Here is a 26,968-nt window from a genome sequence, read left to right as displayed (position 1 = left end):
CCCTTAAAACCAAATTTCTCCACCTTTTTACTATGAGCGATGGGATTTTACAATAACACACACAATTTGGCTAAGTCAGAACAGTTTTCATTATTTCAGGAGAGATTTCTGTTTGTGCCGTCTCACTGGGTTGAGGTGGTACGAGTGTATTTCTGATCACCAATCAGGATTTAGCAATAGTTTGGGTTGGCAGTTTTGGGATTATATATTATTATGTTGCCTCTGTCCATTAAAATCGGACTAAACCACACCCCAACAGTCCCGATGAAGCAGGGTAGCTGATTTTTTTTGAATGTTAAACTCTTAATAAATGATAACGAACAGTGTTTTTCCAAACTTATACTTTGATCGGTGCTTGTTTAGTCATGAATATTAAATGTTATAGAAAAGTACTTCACATTCGAAACCCTGTTTCTTTAATCAAAGTTGTAGCGTTGCGGCTTGGCAATGCAGTTTAACACTATTATTATTATTTTAAAAGGCTTCAATCGAATGTAGACTTGATGTTCACTTTGATGAATTATAAAACTTGAAAGAGCACTCCATGGATTTAGCATTTCACTCCTGTAACATTGTTCATGATGCAAAGTTTAAAAAAAATAAAAGGATTCCTGGTGATATACAGTATATACATAAATACTGTATATATATATATATATATATATATATATATATATATATATACATATAGTTTTTCATTGTTAAACTTGTAGTCTTCAGCTCCAACTAATGAGACAATTTATCAGACTTGGTGCAGCAAGTTTGAAGAATCGACCATTTGTTTTTCATGCATATGGAAATTAATGGGAAACTGTACAGAAGGGTAGGAAGATGCATCCATCTGTCAAATATAAAACAATACTGCATGCATTTGTAATTTGTCAGGTTTATGTGATTTTTCGTTGAGCTAAAACTTGCATAAGCACTGGCATGGTCCTTTAAAATGTCTCACCTGAATCATGTAAAAAGAGGACACGCGGCTGGATGTTTCCACAGTGCAAAAGAGGACCATGCTAAAGATACAAGTCACATATTCACCTTTTATCTGTTATATTTATGATTCTCAACCTTTATCACTTGTAGATCCATAAAACAGTGTGACCAAAGAACGATTGTCCCACGTTGGTTTAAGGAAGCAGTTTAAAGAATGCTAAAAAAAGAGATCATATTTGACATAATATTGAATAGAGGAAGGAAATAGAGTTTGAGAACCTCTGGTCTTCTACAAATACCGGCTCTAAATTACGTTTCAAGTCCTCACAAGTGGAAGGTGCATGTTTCAGAATGTAAAAGCAGCTGCTTTCAAGACGAGGCCTTTCGTCCTCACGGGAGTAAACAATCTTTTCTGGGGTGACTGTTAATGTACATACACAGCGAATCAGTGGTCACAACCCGTGTCGACCCACAGCTGAGGATGCCTTGTGTTTCTGTTTTTAGCTGTGACTTGTATGCACTCAGCACAGGCGTCTCCAAGTGCACAGGGCTTTACTGAAGTCAGTTGGGTTCGTTTGACATCATCGTCTTTACTTTTGTATCTTCGTCCTTTTTTCTCCTGTCTCCTGTGTTCGGGGTTTGGTTCAGGCAGATGTTGTGTTCAGGGCTCAGCTGCCTACAGTAAGCGTTGCCAATAACAGTCTCTCCGAAAATGGCCTTAACGTTCACCACAAGACCGTACCGTCCCTTTCTGGCACCAAACAGACGTCTCCCACTCTGCTGGTGTCAGGAAAGACCTCAGAAATGCTTCTTCTGGATGTTGAGTGTTTATATTTGTAGTCATAAAATCTAGTAAATGCCAATATTTTACAGAATATTACGAGATAAGGTTGTATGCTCTTAGTATTATTTTATACCCATTCTTCCTCGATGACGTGGGAACGACCCGAGCTACTGTCACACGATTTTGTGGTCACATGGAATGAAGTCACAAAACAAGGAAAACAACACTGAATAAAAATGATTTGGAAGAATTGGAGTGTGCTCTGGTCATCACTTGTATGTAAAGGAATATGGAGCAAATTGGTTTTCTTTGTTGTGTTTTGTAAATGAACGTTTATGCCCTCTACATTTGAAATAGCTGGGCAAAAGTTTGTCCAGAAATGACAAAGTAAAGTGCAAGAAGACATTTAGTAGATAAAAGGGGTTTCTTCTTTCCTTTTTTTTTACTGTATTAAACAATAGAAATGTTAAAAAAGTACAATCCACATGCCAACAAAAACAGGACATTTCATAACTGATGCAGACGCACAGAGAACGGGCTGCGACTAACAATTACTTTCTTTATCAATTAATCTACAGATTATTTTCTCAATTTAATTGTCTTTAAAATGCCCCACAGCCCAACATGACACATTCAGATTGACTGTTTTGTCCCATAGCAGTCCAAAACCAAAAGATATTTAGGATACTATCATGTAGGAGGAAATAAAAAAAGCAATACATCTGCACATTTGAGAAGCTTGAACCATCAAACATTTGGCATTTGTTTTTTAAAAACTGACTGAAAAGATGTCCTGTGAGTTCAGTCAGTTAATCAACTAATTGCTTCACGTCAACACTGAGATATAATTGATTTTAGCAAACTATTCTTGAACCTTATATAGCTGATGGTTGAAAACTTGAAAATTGCACCTGAAATTCAGTATTTTGTTCATGCTGGAGATGAAGAGAGGCTGTATAAACCCTTATCACACCTCCCTGCTACTTCAAACACAAACTGACACTCTTCACTGATATTTTACAATTTAAAGGGACTATTTGTAACTTTCAGAAATGCTTCTTAACAGCGACACCTGTGGCCGTGAAATCAACGAAAGTCAGCGTCGGGCTCGCGCTTGCTCGCTCTCAATATACCTGAACGAGCATTGCTCAAAACAGTGAGGCTACACACGTCAGCTAAAACCACAATATCACTCTATATTTCAGCTGCTTGGCAGTAATGTTAGCTGACCAGACGAAGGTCTCTCCATGAACATGATTTAGATCTGGTCCTAGTGTTGGCTTTTCCTGCCTAAGTGCAGGCTGATGCAGCGGGGCTCTGCAGCGTGTCTCCCTGCTCGCTCCGCCCGCAGCCGGAGAGAGCAGAGGAGACACCGGCACCCGGTCGGTAACGAGAAGACAACGTAAATCTCTGTAGAGCTCCGTCACTTCACAAGACACGGAAAACCTCTGTTGGTCTGGAGGAGCTGCAGCAGTTATTTCTGCACAAACGTCCCCTGTGCATTCACTAGATATTCTCAGAGCTAAACTAACTCTTCTGCAGTGTGGAGTGAGCGCGCGTTCACGTCTAGAGGTGGAGCGAGCTGAGCTGTCTGAGTGAAGGCGAGCAGGCAGAGGAGGAGTGTACAGCGGCTACACGCGAACGCGCATATGCGAGCGCGCATGTGTGCCGACCCGCTACATTTATACGCTTACAAAGTTACAAATAGTCCCTTTAATATACAAACTCTTCTAAGAAACCATCAAAAGAAACCTGTGATGCAAAGGGGGTCATTGAGTGATCCATCCATATCCTTTCTGTCTCTCAGTCTCTACATGTTGCCATGAAGATCTTCATCTCTCCGTCTTCAGCCAGCAGACTGGTGTGAAAAGCCTTTTTAAAGTTCTCAGTGAAAGTCAGATCAGTCTCAAACCTCACCTTGTTAGCCCAGATCACCGTCGTTCCTGGTATGCAGAAATGCTTCATTGTGACCAGGAGCTCGCTCAGGAAGTCGTGATGGTAGACCACGTCAGCTGCCAGCACGTAGTCGTACCGGTGGACGGATGTAGGGAAGGTGCGCTCCAGGTCGTGGCCCCAGGATAGAGCTGCCACCTTGGGCGTGTGTCTGCAGCGCTGCCTGGTGTTCCTCATCACGTTGGCCAGGAGGTTACCCAACACATCAGGTAGGTCTGTCGCTGTGACTGAAGCTCCTGAAGATGCAGAAACAGGACATCTGTCATCAGCATAGCAACAATAAAAGTAAAAAGACCGCTCTTTTAACCTTTGTTAAGGAGTTTGTAGTATGGAAATGCAGTTTTAAGCTCAGACGGTTCTTGTTTTGTTTAAGCTCTGGTGGGAAAATCATCCAAAGACATCCTAAGTTGGCTGCTGAACAGCAACTCTTGTCACTCTTTTATTTTCACTTATTGAGTTTCAGACGACAGATTAAATGTTTTTTGGTAATCGATTGTGAAATCCTAGATTTTTTAACTTCAAAAGTCTCGCCTTTCAATGCACATTACCACACAAAAGTGACATTGACAAACTAAAAGATTACTGTTATTAAATTTCATGTTTGCTAGATTGATTTGATTGTTTAAAATTATTATAATTAAGTTATTATAACTTAAGTTCGGGCACAAGACCAGGCATCGCCCTAATTAATGTTCCTTCCTCCAGGCTCATTATCGATCCCCATTCGAGCCTCCATTCATCACCTCATATTCAAACCTCATTCAACTCTTCCCATCTCCACCTGTCATTTCAATAAACTCATTTGTATAAATATATATAGCCTAATAAATTGTGTAGTCCTTCGAAAAATATTCTATTTACAAATTGTTTGCCAAAGTCATATTATGTCCAATAATACCAGATCAATACAGCTTCTTTACAGTGTGTGTGTGTGTGTGTGTGTGTGTGTGTGTGTGCGTGTGTGCGTACATCCCCCCAAAAAATCACTAGTTTTGGTTCTGTTGTCTTTCAAATTTGACAACATAAACGGTCTAAATGGACCCTTTGTATTTCCTGTTGCAATGTTTGTTAATGCAGTAGCTGACAGGAAGTAAACTTGGACCAAAGCTGTTGCCCTAGCAACAGAATGGCGATATAAAGGTCTACACGTCTTCGCGTTTTGTGTCTCATTTCATATGATGGGGACTTTTCCCAAATTTGACTGCTTGTGATTATTTTGTGTTAGTGCTCATGTATATGTTGTTGTGTGAGTTGATCTGGTGACCGCTCACCCAGCAGACTGGCCACAATGGTTACTAGTCCAGTCCCTGCTCCCAGCTCAAGCACCTCCTTTCCCTGCAGGTTCACCGTCTGCCTGTTGTTGTCCAGGAAGGAGCACAAAGCCAACGCCTGCAGGGCAAAGAGACACACATCTCTCATGCTTGTTCAGAAAACAGTAGAAAAGTGTAACGCTGTATTTCAGAGGTATACTCACTGCTGGCCACATCACTGCTCCATAGGAGTCTATGGACTCGCGAATGAGTATATCCTGTCCTGCGTAATGGTAAACGTCTCTACCAAAGCAGCCAAAGGTACTGGGAACCCAGGCTTGTGTTCTCTCCGGCTTGTCAGCTGGTTCGATGTTCACTGGTTCTGTGAAGAGACGATGGATCAAAACTTTAACAGTTTCCAGTCAGAAGCAAAAGAAATGAAGACAAAAATATAAATACACTGTGAACACACAATGCCACAACGTAAACGTCAGACATTAGTTAGAAAGAAAAGCTGACGAGTCAGCAGCTCGATATGATGCAAAATAGAGTCCCTGCTTCTCTTCCTTATATGTTCAGACATTCTGCACCGGTACACGGCGTACATCAGCCCTCTGGTTTCACTGGCGACGGTTGATAATAGTTTTGACCTCACCACAATTTGGCTTAACCACCTTTTGGTTTTACCACATCTCACATCTCACATCGCAGAAGTTATTATAGCCACTAATCTTGCAGACATAAAATCCCAAAGCAGTGAGTTCACTAGAGTACGCTGCCAAACCTCAAGACAGCACTACTATCATGAGTTATAAAAAAAACAACTGTACTTCCTCAGTAACTGTGGTAACTTAGTAATATGCAGATAGTTTTGGGTTTATTTCCACAGGTTTTGAGGTATCTGCATTTTACATATTTGCTGCCTCACTTCAATGGAGTGTGATTTTGTTTGTGGTGGTCAAAACATGAATTACATTTAAAGGTACACATTTTCTGATGACAGCCGTCAGAAATGGTGACCTCATGTTGCTGGCTCCTCTGCGGTCACAGATTTTGGTGTAACACTGGGATGCACAATACCTGGGCCCTGGCCCACCCAAATGGAATAAGCCCATAATTATTGTTATTATTTACACCTGTGTTTACCCTGAAAGGACATGTCAAGAAAAGGTCATATAATAAGAGTGTGCAGCCATGCTAACAGCTCTGTGAGGCTTCGTCACAGCATCAATCGACTGACTGACTGACATCGCCATCCAGAGAGTCGGGCCACTAGCATGGGTGAAAACACAACATCTCTATCTTTTTCCTGATTCAAATTCTCTCTTCAAGTCTTCATGGCTGGAGACAAGTTACTTTTGATACATGACTAAATACACAAATGTGCATTTTCACAGATCATGTATTCACCTGTGACGTCTTCCTCACTGTCTGTCTTCTCATCCTCTTTATCGTCGTCGTCTTTGAGGACCATTATCTCATCCAACTCTTCCTCTCCGTCAGACTCATGCTTGTTATTATCTTCCTCCTCATCTGCTGTTTCAGTCTCTGACACACGAGGTTCTTCTGTCACATCCTTTTCTTTTGCTTTACTTTTTTCCATATTGACATAGTGAAGCTCAACGTCATTGTGTTTTTCCTCCTCAAGCTTTTCATTGCTCTCTTCGTCCTCCTCATCCTTTCCTTCCTCTTTCCTTCTCCTTCTCTTTCTCCTCCTCCTCCTCCTCCTCCTCCTCCTCCTCCTCCTCCTCCTCATCCTCTTCCTCCTCCTCCTCCTCCTCCTCCTCCTACTCCTCCTCCTCCTCCTCCTACTCCTCCTCCTCCTTCTCCTCCTCCTTTTCTTCCTCTTTCTCCTTCTCCTTCTCCTTCTCCTTCTCCTTCTCCTTCTCCTTCTCCTTCTCCTTGTCCTTCTCCTTCTCCTCCTCCTCCTCCTCCTCCTCCTCCTCCTCCTCCTCCTCCTCCTCCTCCTCCTCCTCCTTTTCTTCCTCCTTCTCCTTCTCCTTCTCCTTCTCCTTCTCCTTCTCCTTCTCCTTCTCCTCCTCCTCCTCCTCCTCCTCCTCCTCTCTCAGCAGATCTTGGATTTCCAGATCACCTCCTCCCTCGTCCTCTCTACAGGTTGCCATGAAGATCTTCACCTCTCCGTCTTCAGCCAGCAGACTGGTGTGAAAAGCCTTTTTAAAGTTCTCAGTGAAAGTCAGATCATTCTCAAACCTCACCTTGTTGGCCCAGATCACCGTCGTTCCAGGTCTGCAGAAATGCTTCATGGTGGCCAGGAGCTCGTCCAGGAAGTCATGATGGTAGGACACATCAGCTGCCAGCACGTAGTCGTACCTGTAGACCGATTTAGGGAAGGTTCGCTCCAGGTCGTAGCCCCAGGACAGAGCTGCCGCCTGGGGCTTGTATCTACAGCGCTCCCTGGTGTTCTTGGACAGGTTGGATCTCAGCTTGTTGAGGACCTCTGGAAGGTCTGTAGAGGTCACCCAGGCACCTGAGGACAGGCAGAAGTTCATGGTTTCTCCACTTTCAGGCTGGAGAAAGATACTCCAAGCCCACACTGGAAAGAACTACCTAGGAATTACATAAAGCCCTTTGAAATGTATTAATAAGGCATGTCTTGAGCATATAGAAGAGGAATGAACCCTAGAAAGAAACATGTCCCATTCCTCAACTGATGTTTCTTGTTTTGTGTGCAAATGGCAACGTGAATTCGATCTTCTTACCAAGGAGCGCTGCGACAATAGACAGGAGGCCGGTTCCTGCCCCGATCTCCAGGACCGCCTTGTCCATAAGATTCAACTGTTGGCGATGAGTGTCCAGGTAGTGACAGAGAGCCAGAGCCTGAGGGCAGGTATGAGACATGTTTCAGAGGTTGGGGCTCCTGAAGCATCACTGTAGCTGGTTAGGTGTGGGCCAGAGGATCAGAGGAGCAAAGATGAGATATAAAATGTCACTTTACCAACAAGGTCTTAAGTTATGTTATGTCGTCGAGGGCCCTCAGAGTGGAGGCAGCAGCATATCAATAAATGACATCCCCATAATCCAGAACTGACACTTGGGATCGTTTAAGTAAGTGACAAGTGTAATGGTGCACACTGGTACTGTCTGTCATATTGTGGTGAATGAGGATGCAAATCTAAAAGGTGCCACTCACTGCCGGCCACACGGTGCCTGCATAGGAGTCAAGAGCCCCTTCGATGAGGATCTCCTGGCCGACGTAATAGTACGCCTCTTTATCTGTTCTGACGTAGAAACACGGAGTCCAGGCTGGTCTTTTTTGCTTCTGGACGGCCAACTCATCTGAACGATGCAAAGGGTCACACGCTCACATCTCTGTGGTCTCTGCTCATTGTGTTAGTTTTGAAATGTTTCACTTCTTGCTTTTTATTGCATAGTTCGTCTTACCTTTTTCCTCCTCTTTATTTTCTTTATCTCCATCTTCCTCCTCCTCCTCCTGCTCTTCCTCCTCTTCCTCCTCCTCCTTCTCCACGAATTCCTCTCCGCTTGTCATATAATTGGTTCCCCCCACAAAGTATGGCGACAAAGTATCCATGTGAAATCCTGTATGCAGCTGGACTTGGACAGACAGATATCAGATATTTAAAAGATGTAACAACATCGTGTTTTTTTTTTATTCTTTTTTTTTTCTCTTAACTTAGTTCTTTCATTTCTCTTGATACAATAGTGAAATAGTTATCATTAAAACAAGAATAAAGAAACATATTATATTTTCTATTCATATATTTTTGATATTTTCTTGACTTATTTGCTACTGTAATTTCAGCCTTTTTCTACGCAATGTTGCTGTGTTTATATAATTATATATTTTCTGCAGTCCTACAGTCTAGCCAGCTAAATAAGCAAAACAAGTCCTCCAATGTGACCATAAACAGCGCACAATAAACATACTACATCCAAATTCTTTTTAAAAAAAAGTTGTCTCTGAAAGTTCTTCCCACATAGCTTTTGTAAATAAAGTGAAAACCTCACACACAAACACCCTGCCTGTGACCTTTGACCTACCTGCAGCTGCTTTATTTCCCAGTGAAGGATCTCAGGAGCAATCGGACTGCATCTGGAGACCTCTGACTCTGAGGTTATAGCATCCTGTTGGTTACACCCATCACCATCACAAGGGCACGAGGGTATTTTTAGAGCCATGCTCAGGAGAAATGAAAACAAGCAAGATACAAGATCAGAGCGCACGTAGAGACACGCACTACGTCATGATAGCAACAACCATGTATCTTTGCTTCCTGTGTCGCATATGGACTCCTCTGCTGGTGCTTTCTGGAAGCCTCAACGGTCCGTAACCTCTTACCGGATATCATCTATATGAAGAAATACTAAACCTGTAAAAACTGGCTCCTGTATTACTTCTACTGAAAGATTATAATGATATGGAAAACCAGAACACCAGAACAAAACATTATTTGTGTTCGGCTTGAGAGCATCTTGGCAGAAAGCCCTTGAATGTGTGTGTTGTCACCCAAACATTTAAAACCCTAAAGCCTCATAAGCTGCTGTTGAGCTGGTGTCACTTCTTCTGCAACACTTTTATCAGACAGTAAAGATAGTCAAAGATGAAATGGGGTCTTATCATGCAAAGGTCTATGTAAAGATGACAGACAAAGTCTAGAGCGTGTGCATGCTGTCCTTGCTTGCTCTCTTTCCCTGCAACGACCTCAATAATTACTTCACCAGAGATGGGAGGTAACAGGATCAGGCTGGCATGCAACAACACCCCCCCAGCCGTCGTCAAAAAAAGGAAGGGGGCTCCTGTAATATAAACCCCAATTAGACCCTCCCTCGGTTACAATTTATCAGCCTTTGCCCATGAAGTATCACCTCCCAGTTTCAGGTATCATCAACCTAAATCCACTCACATCCCAAAACCTGAAATCCTTCCAGTTGACAAGCTGATGGTGGTTAGGTCATTGCTCGACTGTGTTGATGTGGAACAGTCTTATGTGGATAAAAGATAAGAGTGTTTTAAGCTCAATGACAGGCAGCATCTCAGCTCTGACTCTGAAATGAAAGAGGGTTGTTTATTATCAAGAGCCTGTTGAAAGGGTGTTAAAGTTAACCGATACCTCTTCAAGGCTGCAGACGGTCTTCAGCTGTTGAGTATTTGTTTGTGTTTCACTGCCACCGACTTGCATACGGAAAGCCTCTCTTGTCACTCTTTAATCCAACTGGTGTTTCTGCAGCCAGACCACACATATCCATCTCACGGGCATAAAGACAAGGATTTAGCAGGAGTCACGGGACAGAAAAAAGTCTTGAGGATTTGGAATCATGGATTAGATATCATATTTAATAGGTCACATTGATAACAGATGACTTTAACTCACTCTTTCCAAGATAATCAAGCTAACTGGTGAGTCTCCAAAACAACAGACACGACTCATCTTACTGAAGCAGCACTATACTGCCCAATATGGGTGTGATCTTTAGTTAGACCTTGTTGAAGCGTTTCACTAGTGAAATGTTACCCAAAGAAGTCTCATCTAAGGGTTAATTTGTTGGATTTGCTAAGTGCATTTGGTTAATAAAAAACTATCGCAACTAATAACTATCTAAAATACTATTGATTTCCTGCTGTACTGTAGTATATATTATTATATTATGAGGGAAAACCTCATTATTATTTTTGGGCTTTTCATGCATGTGACGTGATGCAGAAGTGAAAAACATAAAAGTCTAAAATAATAACAGAATATTTTTAAAACGTTTAGCAATAACAATGTTGTGCTTTTATATATGTTACTGTCCCAAAAATGTGGTTACAAGGAAGTACAAATTCAACATCAGACCTTTAAAGGCTGTAAATAATAACTGTTTTTTTGGGGGGCTCAAGCTGGGAACACAACATCGATATATTATCATCTTTTAAGTTGATATGGAAAACTTGGTAGCAAACAGTTGCTTATTAGTTACGGAGCAACATTATCATTTATTTGGAGTCGTGTTTGCGTCCACCTGGTGAATGTGAGTCCAATACTCATGCTCTTTTAGCTCCGTTTTTGGTCTCCACCAACAGGGAAATATCTGGCGCTTTAGTTGCTAAATGCTCCGATGTGTTCACCAGCTTGTTGCTAACTGTCTGTCTGCTGTTTTGTGCTGAGTAAGTAGTCTACAGTGCGTTTTTAAAGCTTTTGAGCTATGAGAACGGTGAAAGTGAATCAAAACAGTAAAGTTGCAGCCGGACAGCTAAACAATGAGCTCAAAGTCGCTATGAAGCTCCGTAAAGCTGAAGGGAGCTGCAGATTCAGGTGATAATTCTCAGAAAAAATGTAATGTTTGGCCTTAGGGTGGTGCCAGAGAAAAGGTTGTATTGTCAACTAAATCCTAGGGGCTTATCCTCTGTACAGTGTCGTACGAGCCATCAAGGGTGTTTTTTGGTTTTGAAAGACTAGTTTACATTTTGTGGGTATTAGTATGCCACGCCACAGGGGGGCAGTGAACATGTTGGTGACAGGTCACGCCTCACAACCAGGTAATAAGTAGACACAGGTGGGTAGTCTCAGTGTGTTTGGAGCGCTGGAGATGAAATGGTTCTTTCTCCAAAAACTAACACAATTAAGCGTCACAAAACAATACGCCACAGTACTAACAAAGCTATAGAAACTACAGTCTGCAATCAACAACCACAGCAAGACGGAGGAAGAAAGCAACCAAAGATAAACTAAGGTCGGTATTGGGCCAATTAGTCACAACGGTGTCCGTCTTGTCAGGTTCAGCTCTACATTGCTTGTGAGAGCTGCTAAACTTTCACCAGCCTCAGTTGAACTTTAAAGCTAAGCTTTGCTTGCTGCTGACTGTTATTGACGTTATCAGGTCAACGCTCCAGTCATTCATGGTCCCCAGAGGATTCGTCTTAAGGGAAATATCAGTGACTCTTCCAACATTATCCAGTCAATAGTTATTGAGATACTGAAATAAACACACATGCTTCTCCTGTCCTTGTTGAAACTGGTACTTCTAAAGGTGATAAAACCTGGAAATGTTGTCCATGAGAAGTCACTCAGCAGCAGAGCTCCTAAATAAAATCCACAAGGTCACCAGAAATCCACTGGAAAAACCCAGAGGCATGTACATCATCCGAGCTGTAAACCGACTGAAACAAAACAACATCGTCAGCCAGACGTTTGAGATCGTGCTGCTGATGGATGCAACCAGCTTTAAAAAAAAGTTCACCTAAATGATCAGATCAGCAATAAATACGACGTGTGTCAGAGTGAATTCAACGGTCATTTTGGAGGTTGTGGTGTTGTCAAATAGTATTGCATTATATTTAAATGTTTCCAGTTGATAGATACACCAGTAAATACTGTAAAAAATATAATAAAACATGGATCACAACTTGATATTGTGATATTCTGGCATAGAATCAAACTACAAACATCATAAAGCCTTATTGACGAAGAGACATTTACACACGATATCCATGAAAACACTTGAATAAATAAAACATACACATTTCGTACATACATAACTCGGCAGTCACACACGTACACAAACACACACACAAACACTGGATATACACAGTTCAGGCAGCCGCCTCTCCCTGGTCCTTGGTCCTCTTGACCTTCCTCCAGGCTCGGAACAGTTTGATGCTCAGACTGGGGAGGTCGTACAGCTCCTCCAGGTGGAAGCCCTGCCGGAAGCGGTCAACAAAGCTGTTCTCTGGGTCCAGACGAAAGCGCATGGCCCACAGGATCTGTGTGTTGTCCTGGCATAGGTGGTCAAAGGTGTCCATCAGCTCCTCAAGGTAAGGATGGGAGTACACCACGTCAGCTGCCAGGATGTAGTCGAAATGATGGGAGGCATGCGGGAAACGCTGCTCCACCTCCGGACCCCAAAAGAGCTCTGTGACCTACAAGCAGAGATGATTTAGGGTTGATCTATACAGTATTAAACTTATATATTATATCCCTTTGTTTCTTAAAAGGTAAAGTCCACTTTTGCATACTCTTCAGGTGTTTTATATCATCAATCTTTGGTGTTGGCTGCACTGGAAATATCATGGAATGACACAGTATATTCTACATTTGGTCCATGACCCAAACCAAGAAAAACACGATGCAACATAGCCTATATTGCTGGTGGTTGTTTTGTCAATAGCATCTTGGCTGGATTTTTTAATATTTGTTAATAATATAATAATAATAATAATAATGTTATCAACCTGACAGTATGAAATCTGAAAAACCTACCAGAGGGATGTACTTGCATAGACCCTTGGTGTTCCGCATAACATTGTACTGGAGGTTCCCCAACAAAGCCGGCATGTCAGTGGAGGTCACTTTAGCACCTGGAGAGAGACGGTGCAGCTGAGTGTTACAGGAAATGAGATACAAAAATAGCAACAGAGAGAGAAAAATTTGATCAAAAACTGGATTGTTTTGTTTCCGTATACCTAACAGGCTGGACACAATGGACACGAGTCCAGTTCCAGCACCCAGTTCAATCACATTTTTGTCCAACAGGTTGTATTCGTCTCGGTTGGTCTCTAAGAAATGACACAACACCATCGCCTGTTGGGGGGACACGAGGTTATAGTTGACTGGCAGGGCTCAAAATATAGAGGACAGTTACAGCAGCTAAATATTTGGGATAATGTATCAGATGGGGCTGCGTACCGAGGGCCAGAGTACGGCTCCGTACAGGTCTGTGGACTCTTTGATCCGGATCTCCAGGTCAGAAAAGACGTATCCCTCCCAGGCCTCCGGGCCCATCACAGAGGGGTGGAAACACCGAGCCATTATGGCTTTAGATAGCTCTGCATCCACAGCAGCACCTGCGTAATAACACAAGATATAGACCAATAGACCTTTTTCACAGCAGCACCTGCTTTGGCATCCAGGTAAAGAAAATAACATAGTGCTTACAAAATCTGATAGTGAGTGAGGATAATGAAGAATACCTAGAATGACACAAGATACACAAATAGACCTTTTTCACAGCAGGCACTGTGATGTCATAGCAGGAGATGCACAGGTGTAATTAATCACACCAGATGGTATGGAGCTTTAATCAGTGTTATTAGTTGCACCTGTGCTTTTCCTGCTGTGAAAAAGGTCATTAGAATAAACAGTATTCAAACTATATGCTGCTACTGAGGCTAAATAACCGCCTTATAATACAGTTCAGTAGCTTCCAGCAAATACTAGTTTTGTTAAAGGTCATACTGTTTTTTTTGCCAGTATTGTCAGAGGTGTTGATTCAAGCCTCTCCCCATCTGTTGATGACAGTCGGTTCTTCGTTACCAGGGCTGCATTCCTGTTTGGTATGTACGATTTCTCACCACATTTGATCATTTTGAGGTGTTTGATGCTCCAACAACTCAAGCAGCAACAGTTGAAACACATTGTTAATTAGGTTTTCAGCTAAATGTGAGTCACCTGTGCACCTGCATTGGTGCTTGTGTTGGTTTAATATTAAAATGACAAAAAAAAACACGAAACTTCCTTTTTTGCTTCATTCTTCAATCAAAAATTACAATTATTAAAGGAATGACCTAAAACGGACCCTTTTTGATTTGTTTTTTTATTCTGACAGCAAAAATGTTTTTTTCCCCCCAATTTTTGGTTTTGAAACAAATAACAGATTTACTGTTTTTTTTTTTAAATTACGGATTATCCAATGATACCCTTGTGATTTACAGAAGTTGCTGACTGAATTATGGTGCATCACAATTGTGTGACATAGCGATGGAAAGACCAACTGACTGAAAGACACCTAATAGCGTAATTTGCATAGGAATCTTTTATCAGAAACGACAATAGTTCCTATGAAATTTGTTCACAGTGAGGGTTGAGGATTGTTCAGATTAACGTGGACATTAAACCTGGAAAGATATTTTAATGCAATTTTGTTGAAGATTTGTAGATTTTTGTAGAGGACTGTATATCTCATAGACAGATATTATAAAACCTAGCCAAATAAAACCCAAACTATCTGAATGGCTAGTTACCACTGTGTAAGAAAGTAAGTAATGTGGTTGAAACAATCCCAAAACAACATGTGATCGCAGGGCTGCTGTGCAGGATTGGTAGGTGTTTCTTTTATTTTGTCCACCACTGCACATCACCTAAAAGTGACCTTAAATCAAGCAGATGAGTAATCATGTTGCTTTCCTGTCATATCACATTACAGGTCCCATCTGCTCTATAAATGAATCAGATTTAGGCTCATAATGCCCCTCTGATCCTGCTCTGTTTGTTTGTAACATCAGCCTCCAGCTATGTGTCAGTGTTAACGGTTACTCATCCGACACACAACTTCAGTTATGTAACGCCGGTTTAGAGATAAGGTCAGGCGAGCCCACAGAGTGACAATGCAAAGGTCGGGGGAGTGCAGGAGCTCCATTTATAGCTGTTGCGTGTATAAATACAGCACATGTTGGATTTGTTATTAATGAATGGAATAAATATTTCAACACAGCCACATCTTACAAGCTCCGACATTAGTCATACTCAGCTGGTTTATGGCATTTAAGTTTAAACATGAATGCCTCTGAAATATTTAAGTGTTTCAAAAAGAAAAATTGTGACCTTGTTCCAAAAAATTTAAAAACTTTCTACAATTATTGCCACTGAAATTAGAAGAAAAATATCTTTAGTTTTTTTCTTCTGTATTACTCCAAATCCTCACCTTCTTCTTTGGTGTTGGAGTCCTCCTTCATGGACTGTTGACTCTCCATGTTTGAGTCCAAGCAGGAGGGCCAGAGCGCCCCAAACAGGAAATCTAAAGCTGCCGGTCTCTGTCTGTGGTCCTGGATCCTTTTGGATTTGGGTCAATCTGGATCTCTAGCAGGCTGATAGCTGCTGTCACCTTCTGTGGTTTTAAGTTACACACAAATACAGCGTTTCCCAACTTCTTGTCCAACCACGTCAACTCCACCCCACATTTCTAGCTCTCTCTGGGCATGCTTAAAGCCCTCTCTAATGTAGTGTGACTGACGGACTGCGACAGCTGCTCTGACCCACTGTTCAGCTGGAGCAAGGGAGTGAGAATGAATGTTTTAATTAAAGACCCCCCCAAAAAATACACAATTTAACAAGTTATAATAGAGCTTGGTGCAAGTAATAGAAATGTCAGACACACTAGAATATTTTTCACTTGTGCAAAAAGCCTCAATGTTTGTGAGTGTCCGAGGCAGAGGGAGGAGGAGGAGGAGGAGGAGGAGGAGGAGGAGGAGGAGGAGGAGGGGGAGGAGGAGGAGTTGGGGGAGTGCATGCAGAAACAGAAGGCGACTAAAATACTGCCTGAAAGAAACTTGAGGGATGTGTGCAGCTGAATACTTGCACCTGTCTCTGCCTCACGGTTCACAAATGAGCCAAACTCACATCTACTGTGGAAATACTTCAACTACCAAAAATACTTACCTCAAAGATTTAATGCAAAATATTCATATTCAGGTGAAAAAACATTTTCATTCACGTTAATAGTTTACAAAATACATATTCCATAATGCAGAAAAAGCTCAATTCATCACTGTTCATGATTCATTTACACATTTATGTCTATATGTATAGAATATTACTTATCATTATTCATGTGTGACATGTTTCACACTTAATATCACAACTGCTTGGAGAGTTTATGTTCATTTTCTGTTTAAAGTTCAGTTCTTCTTCCCCCTCGCCTTTCCTCTCGTGCTTCCTCTCCCTCTTGTGCTTTTCGCTCCGCGGCCTCGTCGGCTGCCGTCGAACACAGACCGGGCTGTAACCATAGCAACATCAACGCCACCATCGCTGTCCTCACTGGAGCTGCTGGTGCTTCCGGCCCTCTGAGGTAGAGTCTTAGTAGACTGAGGGACGGCCTTCACAGAGAGGGACTCCTGGCTGCTGCTGCTGCTCCCGGCCCTCTGAGGTAGAGTCTTAGTAGAGTTAGGGACGGCCTTCACAGAGAGGGACTCCTGGCTGCTGCTGCTCTCGGCCCTCTGAGGTAGAGTCTTAGTAGACTGAGGGACGGCCTTCACAGAGAGGGACTCCTGGCTGCTGCTGCTCCCGGCCCTCTGAGGTAGAGTCTTAGTAGACTGAGGGACGGCCTTCACAGAGAGGGACTCCTGGCTGCTGCTGCTGCTGCTCTCGGCCCTCTGAGGTAGAGTCTTAGTAGACTGAGGGACGGACTTCACAGAGAGAGACTCCCGGCTGCTGCTGCTCACATCCTTCAGAGATGTACGAGGAGGTTCAACAATCACCTCCGACCCCATAAAACCTCCTCCTCCTCCTCCTCCTCCTCCTGACAAAGACCTCTCCTCTTCTCTCTCTCCTCCTTTCTTGGGACTCTTGCTTGTTGCCTTCCCTTTCTTAGATTTGGATGGGGATGGCCCTTCCTCCTCGCTGTCCTCCTCTTCCTCCTCTCCTCCTCCTCTCTCCTTTCTCTTCATGCAGGTGACGGCTCTGCGGAGTCGCTGGCTGCGGATCGCCTGCTTCTCCTGTTGCTCCATGCGGAAGAACGAGTCGATCCGCAGCTGAGTCTAAACCAAAACAGTGAGAGTATGAAGTAGAAATGTAGATTATGTATAAATGTAAGATTACAAAGTGGTTTTATTCCATCTATTAGTGACTTTTTTCCAAATTTACACAACCAAACTGGAGACATTCAGGAGAATGTGACAGGGATGCTGCTCACCGGACTGAAGATGTGACAGTGTTGCAGCCGTCTACTGTAACTTCTTACACTGTACGTCATGCTCCAAATATGTTCTTATGAATGGATTATAAATTGTTATTCAACATTATTAAGTTACAGTATATAAAAGTTGATATTGTTAAAATATCTTTTTTTTTTTTTTCATAAAATTGTCAATGTTTAAGTTGCTTTGCTAAAGGTTTGCATTTGCACTACCACCACCACTTACAAGAAGATGGATGTTTAAATCATTTATCTATTACTGTTAATTAACGATATAAATTGCTTATCCATTACTTTCAGCTACCACTAACTCCTTCAACTGTTTATTCATGCTTTAAACTAACTATTGCGACTTCTCTGCTCACTTGCTAATTCTATTGCAACACGTGGTGTTGTGTTGCTGATCATTGTAAATATAATAAGGATCAGCATCACACAAATTTGTAATCCCATTTGTTTATCTTCACAAATATGTGGCTATATACTGTATACCAGGCAAATTCAATAGGCGGCCTGTGGGCCTTTAAAAACCTCAAACTGTCCCTTTGATAATTTATAAATATGAAAAAAAGTATAAAAGATAATAATAATTTCTTCCAATAAGGGAGTTTACTCCCGTTCATCAACGCCACGCTATTGATGCTGTTACGTACTGTTAAAAGCAATATCATTGTGTTTTTATTTAAATAACCTGCTAACATAACACCAAGTTTATTACATTGTTTGATTATTAGAATATCATCATTTTACTAATAGGCTAATTAGCCCATTCATTAGTTATGTCTTGTTAAGAACAGAAATACTTATTTTGCTAAAAGGTTTTAACCCAGGCTGTTTAAGCAGAAAGAATTTAGTGAGTCAAACTGATATTAAAAGATGTAAATGCAACATTGTGTTTATTTAAGCCTATTAAAAAGGTTTATTGTTTTCACATTTAAATTCCTTGCTTTGCAGATCAGATAGGAAATGGAAATGTCCGGCCCCTTGACACTTCACTGTTTTTCAAATATGGCCTTTTTAAAAAAGTGGGCCTGCTAAATATTTTACATTTTAATTTCTATGTATTAGTTTTAGTTTAGTTGAGTTAATTAGTTGAGTTTTCCACATACCCCTTTGCAAATAACCCCAAGGTATCCCTTGGGGTACAAGTACGCATGGTTACCTGCTGGGTGTTGAGCTGCTTGATCACAGGCTGCATAGTCTCCTCCGTCCTCCGACTGCTCCAACCAAAACGACTCAGGCAGAATGTAAAAAACTGGTTAAAGAAACCTCATACAGTCATGAATATGATGCCTACACACACTCACACAGAGAAAGAGAGAGAGAGAGAGAAAGGATATTCTTTGATCATGTCGAGTTGTGGCCGTCCCCAGCTGAAGAAGCTGTCTGACTGGTCCACAGCAGGTTGCAGGTAAGCCTGAGCCACCGCCGGGTTAGGGAACCCAGGATGCAGCTTCAGGTCCCTCAGTTTCTTCTTAACCTTCGTGTCCCGAGGATTGGCCGACAGGCGTTTTTTCTCCTGAGCCTCTGACCACCATTCACTAGAGGAGAGAAACAATAACCAGGCAAATCAACGTAAGAAAGGCAATATTTTCTAGTTCTTGTAATGTCCAAAATACATGTTTTTTTATGGATATAATACATTTATTGGAAATGTTAAAGCCACAGAAATACAGAATATTTCGAAAAATTAAGGAAATAATCCAAGATAGTTACTTTATAACATTTAATACTGCCTAAGTTGTATACTGAGTTGACATTTATTCAGCTCCGTTAATACAGACAGACCAATATAAACCCGTAATTAAATATAAAACTTAAAAAATGTCACAAAATTATGAATAAATTGGTCGCAGTAGAGAGAGACTGAAGACATAAAAGTTAAAAAAAAATTGTGTAAAAGAGAAAAAAGGTGGTTGCGACTGCAAGCTGTATGATGAATACGTAGTCAGAAAAAATAAACCACACATGTACAGTATGTAGTAGTGACACTCATCCCATAAAAATGCTAATCAAGGACCTTTATTAACACTTACTTTGAAAATCCGCTAACATTTGAATATCCTGGACTAATTAACCCTGAAACACACACACACACACACACACACACACACACACACACACACACACACACACACACACACACACACACACACACACACACACACACACACACACACACCTGAACTGTGTGAGCGGCTCCAAGCCCGGCCCTGGGAACTCATTCAGTATCTCCATGCCGGTCACATGTCCGACCCCCGGCACGCCCTCCGTGTAGTCACTTCCCAGCAGGTAAGCCAGGTTTATCAGTTTAGTCCTGTCCAGACCTGAGACACACATACAGAGAGGTTAGATTAGAGAGGGACAGCGAGGAGAAGGTGAAAAAAGAAGAGCCCTGTGCTCTCTGGTCAGTGTGCTGACAGCCCATCATAACATAAACACCTGCCTCTGACACGTGGGATATAAACTCATCGGATTAGTGTGGTGATTTGTTACCCGAGCACCATTTCAACACGTTACTCCTCCATTTCAGCAGTCCACAAAACAGCAAAATAACACCATCTGCCGTTGCATTTCCATAACAATGACAATGAGAACTGAATAAATATGATAAGAGTGAATAAACCATATACATATACAGACAATAATCCAATGAAGTGGCATCATAAATGTGATATGTGTCTGGTTTGTTTCTCCATTTAACAGGATACTGAAGTCATTTTAGAGAAAATGTCAAATTCGGTCAAAAAACATATATTTTTCTGCATGTATTTGGCATCTTGAATGAATATGGAAACAGCATTTTTGCTTTCACGTGATCTTTTAGACTCTAGAATTAAAACTAACACCAATTTAACAATTAAAATTAAATAACAGCACAAGAGGAAATTAATTGTTAAACATGTTTAAATACTTGATAAGATGACAGGGAGCACTGACCCAGCTGGTTCTGCAGGTCACTGAACTGGTAGTGTTCAACATGTTTGTTCTGGCTGAAGAAGTTCTTGTAGACGTGTCTCCCTCCAAACAGCCACACGTCTGAGTCGTCCGTGATGGTACCATTTGTGTGGTCGGCGCGGTCGAGTGCTGCACACTGAGCCTCGGCCTCCATCGGCGCCACAACGAACGGCACGCCAAACAGCCGCAGCAGCTCCTGGTATCAAAGATCAGTCATTACTCACACAAAAACAAACATACCAAGACACAATATCGGTTTGATCTGCACACATCAAGGTGATACTGATTTCTCGACGACACAGACGCTATTTGCCAGGATTTTAAATATGTTTTGCACTGTGATCTTTTAGTACGTGCATGTTTCTGTAGTCATCTGAGAAATACTGTCGCTCTTAGCAGCATTTACAAAACAGCCAAGGGGATTAATAAAGATCAGTTTTACATTACGTGGTGATTTTATGAAGGATGAAATGCTGACAGCCTGTGACATTTAATGGTGTGAGTGAGTTGGCACATGCACACGCTAACACACAAATTTGCAGCGAAGATTGTGAGATAATACTTTTGAATCATGCTTTTTACTGTTCCCTTGAGAAAAATATAAACAACAAAACCTAAACCATAACAAATACAATATGTACATATAATCACAGATAGTAGCTTTAATTTGAAAAACAAAGTATTCAAAAACAAGGGAGGAGAAAATAATCATAATAATTAAAAAAATAAATAAATAAGAAATATAAAAAAAACGAAAATTAAAAAGTATGAATAAAAAAATCTAAGATTTTAAATAAAAATACTAATAAATAAATATAAATAAATAAATGAATGAATGAATAAATTAAATAAATTCACATACCAGATTCCTAGCACCTACTTATATCCCTATGAATTTTGAATCATGCTTTTTACTGTTCCCTTAAGAAAAATCTAAACAAAAAACCTAAACCATAACAAATAAAGTAATATGTACATATAATAACAGATAGTAACTGTAATTGGAAAACAAAGTATTCAAAAACAAGGGAGGGGAAAATACAAATAAATAAATAAATACAAATAAATAAATGAATTAACACCAGATTCCTAGCACCTACTTATATCCCTGTGATGGTGAAGTAATACTGGCTGCATCGCTCTCATGGGAACGTTTTGCAGACGCACCACAAAGAAATGTATCCCTCAGTCGGCCTCATGCATGTGTATTTACATTTTTTATTCTATTAATAATCCTAAGTCTTTGATAGAAGCTGGTACGTTTCTCAAGGTTAGGTGTTGAGGGTGGAGTGTCTGTGTGCTTTAAATGTGTCTCTATGTGCTGATGTGATTTCACGGTGTCTGCGGTTCACCTGGCTCTCCAGTTGCATCTGTCCAGTTACTGTGTTCGCCATCCTCTCCTGCTGCTGCTTCAGCTCCCTCAGGCTGCTCTGCTCCACCTGCAGAGAGCTCTCCAGAGCCTCCAGCTCGTCCTGCAGCACAACACACACACAGTTGTGTTATTTTTCTGTTTTAAATCCTGAGGGTAGCTTCTGTATTAGTTATTAGCATTGAAGTTTGCGTGTCTAAACAGTACCGACAGGAATGCTTACCACATCGAAGTGTTCCCATTCATTGATGGCTGGAGCTTCTGTCTCTGTTCCGTCCTTTAACTCTTCCTCTTCAGTCCGTCTCTCTTTGTCTTCTTCTTCTTCCGCTAATTTCAAAGCAGCAGCTGGAGCCTCTGTCAAACCTTCCTCTGGTTTTTCTTCCCGCTCTGTCTCATCTTTACGGACCTCTTTCTCTCCAATCATTACAAGTGAATCATCTGCATCTTCCTCTTTAAATTCTTCGTCTGACACCTCGACAAAGCTCTCTGGGAAAACACCAACAAAAAGAACTTTTGTTAATATCTGCTGGTTTAAGAAGTTATGAATGAGATGTGATCTTAACCCAGCTATTACTGTACCTTCTGACTCGCTCTCCTCACTGCCCTCCGACTTCATATCATCTCTGCTCCTGTCCTCTACAGCTTCAGTCACCTGGTTGCTCCTCTGCTTTAACAGCATTTCAGTCTCTGCACTGAGAGGTTTTCCACATAGCTGAACAGAGGGATTGGTGGATAATGTGTTGCGATTGGAAGCAGCAGCACCCTGTGGCTTTGTGATCAATGATTCTCTTCCCTCCAGCTCTCCTTGTTTCTCCATCTGTCCTCTGCTTCCCGTCCTTATATCCTCCGTCAACTGTCTTTTCTTTGTCTCCTCTTCTGACCTCATCTCTCTCTCGTGAGGTTGCTGCAGCGCCACAAAGCCAAGTGCTTTATTTCGGTGACCGATCACGTCCTCCATCTCATCATCAGAACTATCAACAAGCAAACCATCTGTCACCTGTAAACTTTGGCCAGGTGTGTTCCCCTTAATATCAGATTTTTCATTAGACAAAGAGTTCACATCATCAGGTTCTGTCTCTTCCTCTGAGCTGCTGATGATCACTCGTCGCACAGGATGATGAATATTCGCCTGCAGTTTGGTGGATGAGCTGCTGGTTAGAGTCCTGTGTCCAGCAGCGCCGTCTTCCTCCTCAGCTAGAGCTTGTTGGATTGCCAGGAGGGTCCGTGGGGACACACTTCCATCCTTCTTTACCCGGTCGTCCACCTTCTCCTCGTCCGAGCTGTCGCTCATTGCGGCCTGGATCGCCTTGAGTGTGCGAGGCGAGGGCGGTGATGCGTCTCCCCGAGTCTCCTTCGAGACAGAGGGCTTGGAGTCTTCTGAGGAGCGACCACGCACTTCTGCTTCTTCCTCACAAGCAGGACGCCACAGGGGCTCAGGTCTGTCTGCAGCTCGTCTTTTGCTGCCTGTCAGGGAGCTGCCGGACCAGGCTGCAACTGCAGGCTGGCTCTCAGGGACAGCTGCGCTCTTTTTGGAGCCTGTGTAGGAAAAAGCGGCTTGTGTTTTAAATATGAAAACAGAGACAAGTTTGCATTTTTAGATATGTATCTAAATTAACAGTCTCTCTCTAACACCAATGAGACCCTGTTAAAGGTTCATTGCACAAACTGTGGTTATATGTTATATATTGCGTGTCTTAATGCAAATATTTGTACATATTTATTATATTCTAATTTCTATTATTTACTTATATTTCTCTACATATATTGTGTTATATATTGTAGCATTATGTACATAATTTACATATAACATACTCCTTTATTTCTATTTTCTTACATTTCTTTATGATTATATAAGAGCAACTGTAATGCCCCAGGGATCAAGAAAGTATTTTGATTTCTGATTCTGAAATCATGCAACCTTTACTTAACAACAACCACTGTCAAACACATCAGAAGGTTATAGATGCATTTCTTAGGTTCAACCATAGATTTAAATATGGCACCAAATCTTCTTGCAGAGATTTAAAATAAGATTGAGATGAGTGATCTATCACACGGAACAATTAGTGCTTTTTATATCAAAGTGTCACTGTAATGATACAGTTATGAACAGTAACTATTCTCTCTTCTTTGATGCGTTCAAGAAATCTGCCAACTGGTAACTGACACTTTGAAAACCTGTTATGGTCCTTTGAGTAAACACATCATCATACAGTAGCTGCCCTCACCTTTAATAAGGATATAGTGGGCATTGTCCTCTGAAACCAGTCGATGGGACTCCACGCTGTGACTCTGCTGCTCCCCGTCCTGTTGGTATTGCTGTGGAAGGCTGCCGGCGCTCCGCTGGTTCATCTCCTTCTCCACACCCTGCAGACGCTGATTCAGATGGTTCCTCTGCAGCAGGCCGGCCAACTGGTACTGGGAGAAGTCTCCTGAAGCCTAAAGAGAAAGTGAGGAGGAGTCTGTGTTGAAGAGCAGGAGATGGGTGAGTACATGTGTGTGAATGAGAGTGAACAGTACCTCTGGGGGTTTGTGGTACATGGTCCGACGTCTTTTGGCAAACTCTTTCATGTCTTTGAGTATCTCGTGTTTCATTTCCGGAGGCAGGCTGACAAACTCCTCTGAGTTGATGTCCACTGAGTTGGGGTTTCCATGAGATTCTCCCTGAGACACAGAGAGCAATCTGGCTTCAAATGTCAATTATCAAACACATTGAATATTATGCTCTTGTGCATGTGAACTTAACTTTACCTGATACATGTGATAACCGTCCTCCGCCTCCTCCTCCTCCGACTCTCTCTCTTCTTCCTCCTCCTCCTCCTCTTCTGAACTGCAAGAATAAAATATTAAAATGATTAAAGTACCAATATCATATGAGAAATAACTGTAGAAAACATTACATTTTGCTGAGTGCTCCTTCGGGCACAGTTAATGTTAACTTGTTATTGATAAACCTGACTCTCCTATCCAACACATGTGAAGATGAGAAGCTTTTCCAGCCTCTTCAACTGTGGATGGATGTAAAACACTGGTGTGGACTGTAGATATTCTGACTGCATTACAACAATGACTAGCGAATAGTAACCTCTGACCTGCTTTTGTCCTTCTCCTCTGCAGCTGGCAGGGCTGGTAGGACGTAAATGTCGTCCACCTCATCTCTCCTCACAGTGGAGAGGCTGGGTAGAGGATCCGTACTGTGAAAGGAAAAAAAGAGGGATACTTCAGACTAAGAGAGTAGACAGTTCATCTTGTAGTTTTTAGACATTATGTAAGTAGAGAGGGAGAGAGAGGAGAAACATGGGAGTGTTTTCTTTGCACACTGCCCCCGTCCCTTACCTGCGGTCTCCAAGTGCAGCTTTGATAGCTTGTCTCTTCAGGAATGTCTTGAGGAGTTTCTCATTGGTCTGTTTGGACTCCCGGCTCAGCTCCTCTTTCCTCTGCCTCCTCACAGCCTGCAAGGAGAGCCACAGCCGTGCATGTGTTAAATTACAGAATATGCAAGTTACACAGACTGCTTATTCTTCAGGAAGCATTGGATTCAGTGGACGTACCAGAGTCTGTTTCTTCAGCAGCGGTGCGTCCCCATCAAACACAAAGACTGGCCTGATGTGGAAGAAGAGCAGCTTACAGATGCGGTTGAAGAGAGTGAGGAGGTGGGCGTTCTGGATACTGTTGCCTTCACGGTCCCTCACCCCCTTCACTGCCTGGTTCAGCCAGATGCTGATGTCTGGAGGTGTCTGGTTAAGGTTAATGCTCACAACACAACACAGTCAGTTACATCAATACATCTGACAGAGAGATGATGGAGAGGTGATGGGACCCAATGCTCAAACAATGACAGACAGATAGAAAACATAGATGTATAGATCACCACCAAGTCAAACTGTTCATCTGTCAAATGTTTCAAAAGTTGCTTAAAGGGTCATTTAATTGCTGTCTTGTAGCTGCTTTTCCCCATGTTGTCCATGTATCTGTTTTTATGTTTTTTAATTTTTTCCCACTCACAATGTTGTTTGGTTACGATTACCCAGAAGTCATTATAGATATTTAAATCAATATCCTCCTCACAAACACTAACCATACACTTCCACGCAACACACACACACACACACACACACACACACACTATTCGTGACATCACGAATGAACAGAAATCCTGACAGCTTGTTTCAAATGCAGAGTTTCTGAATACGGGCTGTGTGTGTATTTCCCTGTGGATTGAGTGTTTCTATACTTTCACAGTATTTATATAGGACTTAAGCCTGCTTTATAATAAAAAAAAACATGAAAATCTCACTTTTTTATAATATGGGACCTCTAATAAATCAATTTGTAAACGAATTTATTAATGTCTATTTTTTATTGTACAATTAGTTATTAATTGATTAAGTGTTTTCTTTCTATTTACATGACTCTCTTCGTTCTCCATAGACATTTGACTGGGATATTGGTAATTAATGTATACAATTCAATTCAGTACAAAGTGGCTTTATTGGCTTGAAAATACTAAATATAAATGTAAATGTAATGTATATAAATGTATATTTACTGTATTGTTATTGTTGTTATTATATATATATATATCTTGTCCTAATTGTTTGTTATCACTATTATGTAGTCATATTATGTCTTTATATTGATCTTGTCTCCAGGTGGAGGCTTCAGAAAAGCCCAGTGGGTCTTTTGCCTCTTCCTGCACTTTATATTATTCATTTATTTTTTTGTTATGTTGTATAGTCTTACATTGTGCAAAACAAATAAACAAATAAATAAAAACAAGTCAGGATACCAACAGCAAGGATCTTCCCCTCCAGAGTCTCAGGGTTGATGGGTTTGCCTGTGCTCTCCAGCAGCCTCCACAGTCCATGCACTCCCATGATCACCACGGTCCAAAACTCACCGGAAGTACTGTGAATATCAACAACAAATCAACTGTGTTGGACTAATCTGAACATTTTCTGTCATCAGCTCCTCTCCTGAAATGGGATAAAGAAGAAGCCTCTTTTCAACGCTTGTTGTTACACTATTTTTGTCCGTAGAGCAATAATTGACTACCGCATGAAGGTTCCGCGTTAT

General features: G+C 41.6%; 4 protein-coding genes and 1 long non-coding RNA gene across 12 annotated transcripts; 1 reads left to right on the top strand and 4 right to left on the bottom strand.

The window, feature by feature from the left end:
* Positions 1 to 1,555: 1,555 nt before the first annotated feature.
* Positions 1,556 to 6,753, bottom strand: LOC141755559 (protein-lysine methyltransferase METTL21C-like). Its single transcript, XM_074614668.1, has 4 exons — positions 6,331 to 6,753; positions 5,145 to 5,302; positions 4,942 to 5,059; positions 1,556 to 3,906 (listed from the first exon to the last, which is right to left on the bottom strand). Exons 1-4 carry the CDS (start codon positions 6,674 to 6,676, stop codon positions 3,521 to 3,523), a joined length of 1,008 nt encoding a protein of 335 aa, XP_074470769.1. The 5' UTR covers positions 6,677 to 6,753; the 3' UTR covers positions 1,556 to 3,520.
* LOC141755527 (protein-lysine methyltransferase METTL21C-like) lies at positions 6,619 to 10,432 on the bottom strand. Its single transcript, XM_074614666.1, has 6 exons — positions 10,011 to 10,432; positions 8,941 to 9,079; positions 8,323 to 8,488; positions 8,072 to 8,217; positions 7,641 to 7,758; positions 6,619 to 7,408 (listed from the first exon to the last, which is right to left on the bottom strand). Exons 2-6 carry the CDS (start codon positions 9,076 to 9,078, stop codon positions 6,729 to 6,731), a joined length of 1,248 nt encoding a protein of 415 aa, XP_074470767.1. The 5' UTR covers position 9,079; positions 10,011 to 10,432; the 3' UTR covers positions 6,619 to 6,728.
* A 1,422-nt stretch (positions 10,433 to 11,854) lies between these two features.
* On the bottom strand, positions 11,855 to 16,092 carry mettl21e (methyltransferase like 21e). Of its 5 annotated transcripts, none has more exons than XM_074614671.1 (5): positions 15,577 to 16,092; positions 13,563 to 13,720; positions 13,340 to 13,457; positions 13,137 to 13,234; positions 11,855 to 12,796 (listed from the first exon to the last, which is right to left on the bottom strand). In XM_074614671.1, the coding sequence occupies exons 1-5, from the start codon at positions 15,623 to 15,625 to the stop codon at positions 12,470 to 12,472; spliced, it is 750 nt and encodes a 249-aa protein (XP_074470772.1). In that variant the 5' UTR covers positions 15,626 to 16,092; the 3' UTR covers positions 11,855 to 12,469. The 5 variants fall into 5 exon arrangements, with proteins under 5 accessions (XP_074470772.1, XP_074470771.1, XP_074470773.1 ...); XM_074614670.1 differs by lacking the exon at positions 15,577 to 16,092 and adding an exon at positions 14,228 to 14,255; XM_074614672.1 differs by lacking the exon at positions 15,577 to 16,092 and adding an exon at positions 13,847 to 13,968.
* On the top strand, positions 14,009 to 17,510 carry LOC141755641 (uncharacterized). Its single transcript, XR_012591313.1, has 3 exons — positions 14,009 to 14,209; positions 16,642 to 16,797; positions 17,242 to 17,510. It is a non-coding gene; the product is annotated as an uncharacterized LOC141755641 (long non-coding RNA).
* On the bottom strand, positions 16,132 to 26,916 carry ercc5 (excision repair cross-complementation group 5). Of its 4 annotated transcripts, XM_074614659.1 has the most exons (16): positions 26,682 to 26,916; positions 25,444 to 25,619; positions 25,229 to 25,344; positions 24,985 to 25,086; positions 24,644 to 24,722; positions 24,413 to 24,556; positions 24,121 to 24,331; positions 22,472 to 23,428; positions 22,116 to 22,378; positions 21,876 to 21,995; positions 20,506 to 20,719; positions 19,748 to 19,892; positions 18,906 to 19,106; positions 18,728 to 18,812; positions 16,842 to 17,407; positions 16,132 to 16,769 (listed from the first exon to the last, which is right to left on the bottom strand). In XM_074614659.1, the coding sequence occupies exons 1-16, from the start codon at positions 26,767 to 26,769 to the stop codon at positions 16,550 to 16,552; spliced, it is 3,687 nt and encodes a 1,228-aa protein (XP_074470760.1). In that variant the 5' UTR covers positions 26,770 to 26,916; the 3' UTR covers positions 16,132 to 16,549. The 4 variants fall into 4 exon arrangements, with proteins under 4 accessions (XP_074470760.1, XP_074470758.1, XP_074470759.1 ...); XM_074614657.1 differs by having other exon boundaries at positions 16,132 to 17,407; positions 24,644 to 24,712; positions 24,978 to 25,086; XM_074614658.1 differs by having other exon boundaries at positions 16,132 to 17,407; positions 24,644 to 24,709; positions 24,978 to 25,086.
* Positions 26,917 to 26,968: the final 52 nt, after the last annotated feature.

Source organism: Sebastes fasciatus, chromosome 2 (genome assembly GCF_043250625.1).
Source record: "Sebastes fasciatus isolate fSebFas1 chromosome 2, fSebFas1.pri, whole genome shotgun sequence".
NCBI classification, from domain to species: Eukaryota; Metazoa; Chordata; class Actinopteri; order Perciformes; family Sebastidae; genus Sebastes; species Sebastes fasciatus.
Note: the sequence above shows the minus strand (reverse complement) of the source record. Positions and strands in the feature narration are given on the sequence as shown.